Below are 13441 nucleotides of genomic sequence, written 5' to 3'. Positions count from 1 at the left end.
ATTTTAAAACAATTTTTACTTCTTCCCCATCTGTCTGGATTTACGCCATTTTGTTTTTCGTTCGCAGCAATGATTTTTAATTATTTTAATTTTGCTTTTTATTTATATATTTTAACCCGTAATCAAAAACCTTTTTTATCGCGTCGCTTTTTTTTTTCACACACTTTATTTTATAGCAGAAGACATTTTTTTTTTAAACGGATTGAATGAGGTTTCTGAACATCTACTATGAGGTACTATATCGTGCTATATTATAGTTATAGAGCGTTTTTGTTAGTTGCTCGAATGATTTTTTTTTTTTTTTGCTTTTTCTGAACCCAAGTTTAAAATTCTCATTCTCGATTATTATTATTATTATTTTTCGGCAAAGGTAGCAACAGGTTCGTTAGTTCAGGTTTCTGAACATAAAATAAATTCATTTTTTTAATTAAAAAAAAAAAAAAATTTGCGGTTAATTAGGTAAAAAAATAATAATAATAATAATTAATGTTTGCTACTATGAAAATTGTATGTTTTGAACTTTTGATTAGGTCGTTTATTATGGGATTAGCCCCTCCCCTTCCCTATCCTTAATTTTCCTTTGTCATTTCCTTTTCCCCCCCCTCTCTCTCTCTTTCTCTTTCCTGTTTACGGTATTTTTCTCAAAGGAAAAATTCCGATCATTTTCCATGTACATTAAACCTTTGATTGATAATTGGCATTTCTAAGAAAACCAAGAAGAAATTTTTTTCCCCTTTTTCTTCTTCCCCTTCCCCATCATCCCCCCCGCATCTTTCTATTTCGCTCCAATTTTTTAAAGAGGTTAATTTTTCAAAGGAATCTCAAAGGAAATACAAAACCCGTCATTATAAAAAAATTATAAATAATAATTATATACAACGTCCCGTCGGCTTCCTAATTATTTCAACCAGGAAAACAAAAGCAGAAGGAAGGAAGGGAGCAAAACGCACGTTTTTTTTTATTTAAATGAATGCCGAAAAATTTTCATCCCCAATTCGTTTTTTTCTTTCATCCCTTATTTCCCTATTTTTCGTTGACAAATTAAGATAATTTTTTTTTTTTTTTCTGTTGTTATTTCAGATGTGCTAAATCGAAATCTTGCGACGATTTGGATAAATTCGATTAAATGATAATAATAATGATAATTTACTATAGGAAAATAAAAAAACTAAATAAACGTCGCCAAAGTTACCAAATTTACAAAAAAAAAAAAAAATTTTAACGCCGCGTTTTTTTTTTTTTTTTTTTTTTAAATAAACAACATGGAAAAGGAAAATTTTTTTATAGACTTTGTTTGTGTCGCGTTTTTGTGTTTGTTTGTGCAATAACGTTATATTGTAATACTCACAGTGTTGTCGTAGGTAAACTTAAAACAACCGATTGTTTTCTCTCTCTCTCTCTCTCTCTCTCTCTCTCTCTTTCTCTTTTTCTCTTCTTTTGATTTCGAATCCACTGGTTACATTTAGGGTTACGAGTTTAAAAGTTTTCACCCTCGTTTTTAACAACAAACAACGGGGGGGAAAAAAAACCCGAAATGAACGAGTTTGTTACTTTTGTTTGTTTTGTTATTTAAAGTTGTTAACATGTTACACGCACGCACACGCGTACACACGCATCTTCACTCACTCAATCACTCACGCCCTTAATTACTTAACAAAAAATCTATTTTTTTTTTTAATTATCGAGGAACTCACACGCACACGCGACAACATCGCAAACGTCTGTTCGTACCGAACGGTTTAAAAGAACATCATCATCATCATCATCATTTTATATATTCGAACGGTTGATATTTAAACCCGTTCGAACGCTTTTAATTATAATAAGGGAAGGAAAAGGGCGTGCGTGCGTGCGTGCGTTCGTTCGAAAAGTAACATTAACAAAATTAAAACAAAAGCTTATTAATTAATTAATTAATTAAATCGAAAGAGAGTGTGAGAGCGAGAGAGAGAGAGAGAGAGAGATAGAAAAAGACAGAAAACAAATTTATGTTTTTTAACATTATGTACATAAAATAATTTTTATACGATTGTATATGTGTGTTTAAATAAAATTTTGACGTTCGCATTAATTTTTTTTTAATCAATAAATTAATTAATTAAACAAAAAAACGATGACGTTTTATTCATTATTATTATTATTATCATTATTATTATTATTATTATTATTATTATTATTAATCTATTTTTAAAAAAAAGTTTTGTCTCATCACGGTCCTGACAACACGAATGCGTTTTATCGTTTTTATTACGTAAAATAATTTTTTACGAACGCCTCAACGTTAATCCTCTTCGGATTATAAAAAGAAAAAAATCCAGATTAATACGGATAATCCGTTAAAAATTTTATTATTATCATTATTATTTTAGTTGAATTTTCAAGTTTTATACGCGACCTAAATTTTTTATTATTTGAGTGATAGTAATATCATCATCATCGTCATCTTCTAATGACACGTCATAAAATTCCACACGTTCGTATTTTGTAAATCACGACGATGGTGCCGAAAATCGTTCGTTATCGTTATCAGGTACGAACGAACGAACGTAATTAATGATAGGAACGTTTGTTCGTTCGCTCCTATCGTTTTTTTTTATTTTAGCATAAGATAATTTATATATTTTCACGTGATTGATTGTTTGTTTGTTTGTTTGTACGTTTGTCGTTTTTTAAGGGTCAACAACATTCTTAAATAAAAAAATTTTTTTTTAAATTTTTCTAGAAAGTTTTGTTTAATCTGTAAAAATAAGAAAATAGCTGATGATGATCGGACTGTAACGCGTTCGTTTTTATCGCCATATTTGTAATATTATCATTATTATTAAGCGTATAACCACGACGAATAACGTTTTTTTTTTAATTTGAAATTTTAAAAAAAAAGCGCGAATTTTTTTGCTCATTTTATTACCCGTAATTAAAACGAAAATCTGATTGCGTAATCATCACGATTTTAATGATAATAATTTTAATCTGGATAAAAGAAAATTTTATTATTATTATTATTTGTTCAGGTGAAATGAAATCGTTTCGTACAAACAACAAACAACAACTACAACTATTACTAGTACTACTACTACAACTCATCTCGAAACATTGAAATGGTGTGAATGTACCGGTTAAATTTAGTAACCGATTTACCTTGACCGGTAAAACGGTAACATTTTGGTAAATTTTTTGTTTGTTTGTTTGTTTGTTTTATTACAACAAAATAATAATAATAATTATTATTATTTAAATTTAAATAATTAGGTTGCAGTAATTAATTAAATTTTTTTTTGCATTTTGCTTTTATTACTCACATTTTAATCCCGGTAATAAAAAAAAAAGGAAAATTTTTTTTGCTTTTTACAGGTGACCGAGATTTGAATTTTTTTTTTTTTTAAATTAATAATTAATAACTTATTTATTTCAAATTAATTATTAATTAATTATTATTATTATTATTATTATTATTATTATTTTCAGTTTGATGTTATGTACATATATATATTTATGTGGTTATGTATGTGTTGCATGATGATAAATTATTAATATTAAATTTATTTTAATAGGATTCACGGATGATGATGACGATGATAATAATAATAATCGATCGATGACCGACCGACCGACCGATCGATAGATCGATTGACCAACCAACCGATCGATCGATTCGTTATCATTAAACGATTCAACGATTCGAAAATTCCAGAAATTCCATTTTTTTTCATTTTTTTTCCGACCTGAAAACTTTATTATTATTATTATTACTATTATTACTATTATTACTATTATTATTATTATTATTATATTGTTAATAATTTTGATTAATGTAATTTTTTCTTTTTTTTTAGCCGTCAATAAATTATATCGATCGATAACTATTATTAATAGCGATTTTTGATTTTTTTTTTCTTGTTTGTACGAGTTTTTCTTTTTAGAATTTTGTCTCCAACGCGTTTGTTTGTTTGTTTGTTTGTTCAATGAACAAGAAAGAAAGAAAATTTTTTTTTTCGATGAATGTATACAAAAAATGAAAAGTTTTTGTTACAATTTAATATTGTTTATCACATTTTGCATGTGATTAATTATTATTATTATTATTATTATTATTATTATTATTATTGTTATGTATTGTTATTATTATTAACGTATTAATAAAGAAAGATTTGTAGGTGTAAATAGAAATAATAATAATAACAATGGTGGTGAGTAAGTAAATTTATTACAAAATGTAGAAATGAAAATAATAAAAGTTTGATTTTGTTTGTGTGTGTGTGACGTAAGCATTACGTCATAGCAAGAAAAGTAAATAATAACATTATGTACATAAAATGTAAATTATTATGTTGTCGTTCTTGTTATTATTATTAATATTATTTTATATTGGAAAGTAAATAAATAATAAAACGTAATAATCATCATCATCATCGCGTAAATTAAAAAAGTCATAGATTAATTAAACGCATGTGCGTATGCGTGTGAAATTAAGGCGAAGAAAAAAAAGTGCGTATACGACATTTCAGCGAATTATGTAGTCGCCCATTATTGTACGCGTAAATAGAATAAATGAAAAATTAAAATTCTCGCATGTGTGTGTTTATCGATTGATCGATCAATCGATCGATCGATTATCATTTACATAATATCGTTAAAGGTGATTATAAATAAATAAAATCGTCGAAGGTTGTTTTTCTTTTTTTTCATTGTAATACGCCCCCCAAGTTATCAAAAAGAGAAATGTAAGTCACTAGTGCGTAATTATTATTATTATTATTATTATTATTATTATTATACATTGACAACGATTTGTCCTCGTATCGCGATTGATTAATTTCTTTATCTCTCTCTCTCTCTCTCTGTTTCTTTCTCTCTTTTTCTTTCTGTCTCTCTTCCCCTGCCTCCCCTTCTTTCTCTACTTCTCCCTCTTTCTCTCTCTCCCTCTTTCCTTTTCTCTCTCCTTCTCTTTCCTTCTCTCTCTTTCTTCCTTCCCTCTCTTTCTTTCTTCCGTCTCTTTCTTTCTTCCATCTCTTTCTCTCTCTTTATTTCTTTTCTCTCTTTCTTTCTTCTCTGTCTCTTTCTTCCTTCCATCTCTCTCTTTCTCTTTATTTCTTTTCTCTCTCTCTCTCTCTCTCTCTCTCTCTCTCTCTCTAACGTACATTTGTAAACACGAATTCAAAGGACTTTTACCAAAAGAAACAATTCGAGAGAGTAAACTTGCTGTTGAGGTCATTACGCGCGTTATAACGCACGACATTGCTGGAGAAAAAATATTATTATTATTAAAGTGACAGGGATAAATAATTACTGTCGATAATAATAATAATAATAATAATAATAAAACATAAATCACGTGTGAATTCGTCGATTACTTGCAAGTTTTTCTTTTTTTCGGTTCGCAAATAATAATAATAATAATAATAATAAGTAATCGGAAGGTTATTTTAAATAAGTTTCTTATGAAACTTCTTACGAAAAAAAAGCAGCAAAAAAGCTAAAAGGTCAAAGTTCAAGATTTTATTTTATTTTTTTATTAATTAATAATAATAATAATAAAGACGATGAGATTTTTTTTCTTTAAGGAACGTTTTGGATTTCGTAATAAAAATTTCGTGGAAGAAGAGAGAAAAAAAAATAAGGAGCTTTCATTATTATTATTATTTTTCTCGAAACGTTTAAATCGATTCTCGATATCTCGAGAAGAAAGAAAAATAATAATAATAATAATAATAATAAAAGAAATTGTTTTTTTTTTTTTTTTTGGTTTAAAAACGTCGACTTTTTTTTTAATCTCAGGTAGTAAAAAACCAGGAATCGTCGGCCATTTTAATTTTTGAACCTTAAGGCGAATTATGTGTTAAGGGCTATTGACCTATTATTTGTGTGTGTGTGTGTGTGTGCGTGCGTGTTTATGTATCTATGTATACATAAGTTTTTATGTATAAATAAATTTCATTTTTATTTTACTATTTCTTTTTGATTTACGAATAAATTTTTTTTTTAAGGGAGAGGGGAAGGGTAAAGATATAAAAGGGATTTTAAAAAAAATAATTATTAATTAATTTAAAATAAATAAATAAATAGTAATAATAATAATAATAATGATGATTATATTTTGTAGAGTTTGTTCACGTCATAAAATTCCATGAATTTCTTTTTTATTATTATTATTTTATTCGTTCTCTTTGGGGAGAAGAGTTCAATCGTGACATGTGAACAAAAGTCTTTTTTTTATTTATATTTTTTAATTAAAAAATTTATTTAAATAAATAAATAAATAAATAAAAATGAAAAGAATGGATGTCGTTGTGTTTAAATATCTAATTATAAAAATATGTATGTATTTCGAAATGTTTTTATTTTTTATTTTTTTTTAGGAATGAAAAAGAAAATAATTTTTTAATGAAGGTTATGTATTTCTTATTTACAATTTAATAAATTACATATATATTGAGTAATTGTGGAAGAACATTCTGGAAAATGAGAAAATTTTTATTTATTTTTTTTTTTTACAATAATAAGGTAAGTAAGTAAATCCATGTATTTACGTATTGTTTGTAAAAAAAAAGCTTATGTAAATATCTAATAGATGGCATTAGTTTTCACTTATTGTACCATCTACTTCGAAACGTTTTAATAACAATCTAATTGAAATTTTTTCTCATGGTTTATAATTTTCCCGATAGATGTCGCCATTTTTATTTATCAATAACAGTTTGTTTTTAAATTTAGTTTTTATAACGGTTAAAAGATGTCGTTGTTTTATTAAAATGTTTTTTTGATAAAACAAAAGATGTCGCTGAATATCACGATTTATCCCATGTGATTTTGAGTCCGTTTGTTTTTGTTTATAAATTTTTTTTTACAAAAAGATAAAAATACATTATAATAATAATAATAATTAATTCCTTTGAATTGTTTTTTTTTTGTACGAGGGCAAAAGATAAATTTCATTTTTCTTTTAAAAAATAATTATTTTATTTACAAAATAAAAATAAAAAAAAAAAATTTAATTCGATCGGGACTATCTAAATAAGTAAATAATTACATATGAAAAATTGGCACTCGATTGCTTATCATTATCAACATTATTTAGTCTTCTTTATTGGATGTATGTAATAAATCAGCGCAGGATTTAGTAACACACGACCTAATAAAAAAATAAATAAATAAATAAAAATTATAATCCGTTAACAAGTAAAAAAAATTTTTTAAAAAAGACGAAAAACTCACGTTTCTTCTGATTTAGTTCTTCTACATATGTGAAGAGCGATGGGTCCGACTTTAATCCTTTTAAAAATGGCGACAGCTTCCGTATGTGTTAAATCGTGACAAACTTGTCCGTTGACGGCAAGTATTTCGTCACCTAAAAAAAAAAAAAAAATTAAACGTAAAAATGGCGGAAAAAATTCTGCTTAAAGAAAGCCTCGAACCAAATATTTAAAAAAATTTATGCCAAGGTATCAAAGGGTGTGTACCTGAAAATATTCAATTGAAAACTTGTCGTATATATATTGGCAATTTGATTTTTTGGAACGTTTCTATTTCCGGATGACACGACGAAATATAATAATAATAATAATCGTTAATATTAAAACCACGTCGAAATAAAAAAATTTTTTTTTTCTTTTTTTAGAGATTCCAGCAAAGAATGAATGAAATAAATAAAAAAATGCCGGAACGAAGTTATTAAGACGAATAAAACAAAAATAAAAATTAAGTAGAGATGATGAGAGAGAGAGTTAAAGAGAGAGAGAGAGAGAGAGAGAGGGAAGGCTCCAGGGGAAAACAACAAAAATTCCATCCATTACGTAAAAGGATAATTTAAATTTTTTTTTTTGGCGGTAAATGAACATATCTGGAGGATGATGTCTGGAAAAAAAAAAATTAAACTCTCGACTAACCTTCTCTTAATCTTCCATCTTCTGCTGCTTGTCCATTATCCAAAATACTTTTTATAAATATACCCAAAGCACCTTTGGGTGAATCTTTTCCACCGACTATGGTAAAACCTAAACTTTTTTTCCCGGGTCCTTTTTCGTATATGATGGTTTGAAAAGAACATATCGTAGATTTAGGTCTTCTAGGTAGGGTACATAAATTACCATTGAGGAACAAAGAACTTTCGGTTATTGATTTTTTTTTTTTATTCATATTCGATGATTGTAGGATTAGACTAGATTGTTGTTCGTCGTTTGAAGAATTATAATTGGCCAATGCTTTTTGTAACATTTTTGAATTTATACTATTTCCGTTTCTTAATAATATTTTAGCTTTGTCCATTTTAGGTTTCGACGGTGTCGAACAAAATCCTGGTGTGAATATTACTGGACGGCTACCATCTTCCTCGTTTTCCATTTTCTTTTTTATATTTACCACCGTCGATGTACTCGATGATGACATTTGTATTTGTACATTTTCATAATCCACAGAACTTTCTCGCATTTTTATCGGTTTTTCTCTTTTAACCGTTACCGCATCCTCATCTTTTGACACCGAACGTGCTATCACTATGTCAACTTCAACGGGTCCGCTACATAAAATTCTTCTTGCCGTCGGCATTGAAAGTCCACGAAGTCTTCGTCCGTTAACATTAACTATTTCGTCTCCGACCAATAAATTTTTATCTCTGTTAAAACAAAAGAAACAAATCATTAACGACGATCACCATTTTCTTTTCTTAAAAAAAAAAAGTGTCGCGTACGTGATCGAAATCAATCATCATCGTTATTATTATTATTATTATTATTATTAAATATATATGTATAAGTAATGTAACTGGGTCGATTTATTAATCCGGTTTTGTCTTGGGTAAATAATAATAATAATAATGAATTTCCACATTTGATAAAAGTAAAAGCGTTAATTGATATTTAATGACGGACACGAATTATTTTTAATTTAAAAAAAAATGGATACAACCCCTCAGGGAGTGTTTTGGGGGTCGAACAAATAAAATTTTGAAATCGATTGATAATTTTTAATATTCGATTATCGATATTAATAACAAACTTGGAAAAACGATCGATCGTAAATGTTTTTTTTTCAGAGGGCATGAAAAAAAAACCCTTTTGGTTGTTGTTGTGGTTGTTGTCCTCGTCCCTCCCTCTCTCTACCTCTCTCCCTTCCTAGTTTTAACACGAAAAAATTAATCGTTTCCTCATAAACTTTGTTAATTTTTTTTCCAGTGTTAAAGTGTGATAATGATAACTTTGGAAGCGTTTTGGTTTTTGACTGATTACGTAACGCGGACGATAAGAAAGTATCCGAAAGGTATATAGCCTACCTACGGTTCTAAGATGGATATAAAGAAAAGGAAAACAAATATTTAAAAAAAAAAAGCGGCAACGTCGTCGTGTCGTGTCGAATCGGTAATATTAAATAATAATAATAATAATAGTTTCTCCTACGCATTTTACTTACCTATCGGCTAAACCATCAGGTACAATGTGGGCGATGAGATAACCCGGTGCCCCTTGATCAGCTAATTTTGTTTTAGCTATAAAAATACCCAATTCTTCATCCGGTGAACTTCTAAACAATCGAATAACTTTAAAAATTCTTTTGCATTCCGAGGGTGATGATGATGATGATGCCGTCGCAGATTGTTTTATTCTATCTTCTCCATCATCATCGTCATCATCTTCTTCTTCATCATCTTGAAATTCTTCTTCGTCACCTTCGGAACTACCTCTCGATTGTTTTTGATAATTTTTTAATACTTCTCTTCTATCAAGGGAAACGGAACGTTTGGATAATCTTTTTCTTCTTCTTGCATTTTTTATACTTCTTACGCTGCTTCTATCGCTGCTCCACGAATCTCTGTTTGTTTTATCACAAATCGAAGAATTATTTCGAATCGTTTGTTGTTGTTGTTGTTGTTGTTCTCCGCTAGCACTTCTCGAATGGGATATTAATTTTTTATCGATTTCTAAAACGCACGACGTGGAATCGTTAACAATGATACCACTATCGCCATCTTCGCAATCCGGCATCGATGTACCATCCATTAAAAGAATTTTATCGTTGTGATTATATTCGGAGTCGTCATCAATGTAAAGGGGATTACCTTTGTTATGAAATTCTTCCAAACCCGGAAGTGCACCGTAAGAAAAACTACGTAATTTTTTATTTCCCCCTCTACCTTTTTTCGGTGTTTCGAAATCGTTTTGTTTGTACAATTTTGCTAGGATTCGATTCGTCGAAGATTTTAAAAATCTATCGGAAATGGATCTTAATTTGGCACCTAAACATGAATTACCGTTAAATGATTCGTTAACGTCACCATTTCTTCGTCTCATCTTATACGTTTTCCAATTTTTCGTCATGTTTTCATCTTGTTTTTTATTTGTTTTTTTATTTAAACCCCCACTTAAACCCCCGGAAAAACAATCAATGTCATCGTTATCATCATTATTATTATTTTTTTTTTCAATCAATTTAACGTCCATTCTAGAACTTTGATGTTGTTGTACATCGTCTGGAAATTGCGAAAGGATTTCCGAGGATTGAAAACAAGATAATTTCGTGTCTTTGACTCTGTCCAAAAGGGGATTCCTTTTTTCTCGTATGAAACCATCTTTTTTAACGTTTCTTTCGGAAAAATCTGTACTTTTGGTCAAAACTCTTGATTCGCTGTGCCAACGTCTGTGTGATGATGATGATGATGATGATTTTTCAACAACCACAAGCATTTCCTTAACATTGTAACAATTTGTTATTTCGCTTTCGCTATCGTCTGCGCTTCCTTGTCTTTGCCATGAATCTGACGAATCTGAAAATTAATTTTATACTTTTATTAATAATAATAATAAATATAATAATAATTTATTTATTTAATGTGTGATGACCATTTTTTTTTTTTTTGATTTCATTTAATTCGAATAAATTTTATATTATTTGACCTTTTAATTCGGTCGTAAATTATTATTCAACGTTGACCGTTAACTTTTGAACTACTTTTTTTTTCTATCTCTCTCTCTCTCTCTCTCTTTATACAATTTGTTTTTAATTTTTTCCATTACCCGCCACTCTCTCTCTCTCTCTCTCATACTTCTTCTCCATAAATTTTATAACAAGGGTCATTCACATACTTACGCATACATAACCGCTAATCGTACCTTTTTTAAATAACGACTTATTACTACTACCACCACCACCACCACCACTACCACTACTACCACTTGATAATTTATCGATTTTTTTTAGTATTGACTTTAACGAACTTTTTACTAAACAAAAAAAAAATCAGATGATAATTACAAATAACCGTACGACGTTCAGACAAAACAACAACAATTTGAACCGTTTAGGAAAAAAAATTTTTAGTTCGGACTAAATTAGTATTTAAGTTTAGTCATTCTTTAACAACTACAACTACTTTGCGTTTTTTTTAAACAATGTTTTCTTTTCATAACGGCAATCATCATCATCATCATCATTATCAAAAAAAAATTACGTAAATTCAATAAATGATGATGAACGAAGTATTTTGTTGTTACGAAAAAATTAAGGTCGTTGATTCTTTATTAAAAACAAACGTTTGTTAACCCTTTCTTCGAAAAGGAAAACGAAAAAAATTAAAATTTGTCGTGGTACTAGAAAATTTAATAAATAAATGTAGAGAGAAGACGAATAATCGCCATCGTCACCCATTTTTTAATAAAAATTTAAATAAAAAAAAAAAAGTTTAATAAATGAATAATAATTATTAATTACCGTAATATTACTTGTAATATTTTTTTTATTACTTATTACCCTTTGACCTTTGAAATAAAAAATGGAGGGGAGGGGGAAAAAAAACTTGAAAAAAAAAAATTTTTTTTTTCCCCCTCATTTATATCGGCTCTCGTTCTTACGTTTGTTGTTCTTATTTATTTATTTAAAAAATTAATAATAATAATAAATGACGTCAATTATTATAAATTAATTACGTAAAAAAAATATAAAAAAAATCAAATGATGATGATGATAATTGTTGTAATTTTTTTTTTTTATAAATAAAAATTTTTCAAGTTCGAAAGAGATTAGAAAATAGATATCCGTTGTTTTTTTTGTTTGTTCTTTCGTCGCCATATTTAATTATTCTCTAGAATGTTCGTCACTCCAACTACCACTACTACTACTACTACTACTACCACTATTACGCAAAATCGTTGTTGTTGTTGTCGACGACTACGATTGGAAAAAAAAAAAAAAAACTGTTAACTAATTGTTTCGTATTTTAAGGCCGAATCGTGCCTAAAGGAACCAACCGACGATGATTCATATTAAAATTATTTTCGTTTCTATTAAAAAGGGGAGCCGCTATAAAGGTGAGGCTTTCTTACGACTTTCTCTATTTATAAAAAAAAAAAAAATTTTTTTTTTTTTACGATCGTAAATCCTCAACTTTGACCGCCCTCTCCTTCCCCCCGTTACCCCCTTTCTTTACTCCCTTCCCCTTATTGTTTCCCCCCCCCCCGATTATTTTCGAACGATGATTATTTTTAAAAAAATTTAAAAAAATTACCAAAAATATTACCAACCAATTACCTTAACTATAAATTATAGCTTGCTATATAAAATATAGACATTTAAAATTATTAGGTTGTGTTGTTATTATTATTATTATGTGAGAGTTTCACGAATTTTTTTTTTTTTTTAATTCGAATAAAATTTTTAAACGTTTTCATCAACGCCTTAAATAAATTTCTAATTTACGTACTAAATACTATATAGTTAGCTATAAGCTATAAATATTTTTGTTAAGAAAATCTAATCTATTTTTTTTTTAAATCATAAAAAAATCTTGACAATAAGTAAACATGAAAAAAAAGCGCGGAAACGTGAAATTAAATTTCTTCCCTCTTTTTTTGTTTGTTCTATTCTTCTGACACTTTGTTTTTCTTGCCTTGCAATACTAATATTAATAATTAGTGAAGAGAGGGCGCGGGAGTGAAACGGTTGTCACGCGTTTTTACATCACATCAATTTATCTAATTAATTTTAATAGTTTTATTTAATGATTTAGTTATGAGTTATGTATCAAAAGTTTTGTTATTTAGTGTAGTTTATTGTGATGTAATTAGTTTTTCATATTATTTAGTGATAATTATAATTATTTTAAGTTTAATTTTACAAATGGTCAAAGGTTTCATGTGACAAAAGGAAGCTTGGGTAGTAAAAGATTTTAGATGATGGCTTAATACACCTGATTATTATAGGTAAGTACCTTCATTTTAAGTATTAAATTTTACTTGCAAACATGTCGGACCAACTTAGAGATAAAGCAAATATCCAAGGAACAGTTTTAAAATTTTACAATTTATTGGCTTTGTTTTACAAATTATTAATTTATTGGGTTAATTATAGTTTGTTTAATTAAATATCTTTTTAATATCATCATAAAAAACAAGTAAAGTTGGAGTAATTTAATAAAAAGATGTATTAATAATGATTGATTTGATACATGTTAATTCAG

General features: G+C 27.9%; 1 protein-coding gene across 1 annotated transcript; it reads right to left on the bottom strand.

Moving 5' to 3' along the window:
* Positions 1-7071: 7071 nt before the first annotated feature.
* On the bottom strand, positions 7072-11080 carry Phum_PHUM345350 (pdz domain protein arc, putative; the record flags this gene model as incomplete). The annotated part of the gene is made up of 5 exons (XM_002427734.1): positions 7072-7129; positions 7213-7345; positions 7884-8608; positions 9403-10753; positions 11077-11080. 5 exons carry the CDS (start codon positions 11078-11080, stop codon positions 7072-7074), a joined length of 2271 nt encoding a protein of 756 aa, XP_002427779.1.
* Positions 11081-13441: the final 2361 nt, after the last annotated feature.

This window comes from Pediculus humanus, genomic scaffold (genome assembly GCF_000006295.1).
Source record: "Pediculus humanus corporis 1103172107756 genomic scaffold, whole genome shotgun sequence".
Classification (NCBI taxonomy): Eukaryota; Metazoa; Arthropoda; class Insecta; order Psocodea; family Pediculidae; genus Pediculus; species Pediculus humanus.
The sequence above is the reverse complement of the archived record's forward strand: the minus strand, read 5'-3'. Positions and strand labels throughout refer to the sequence as shown.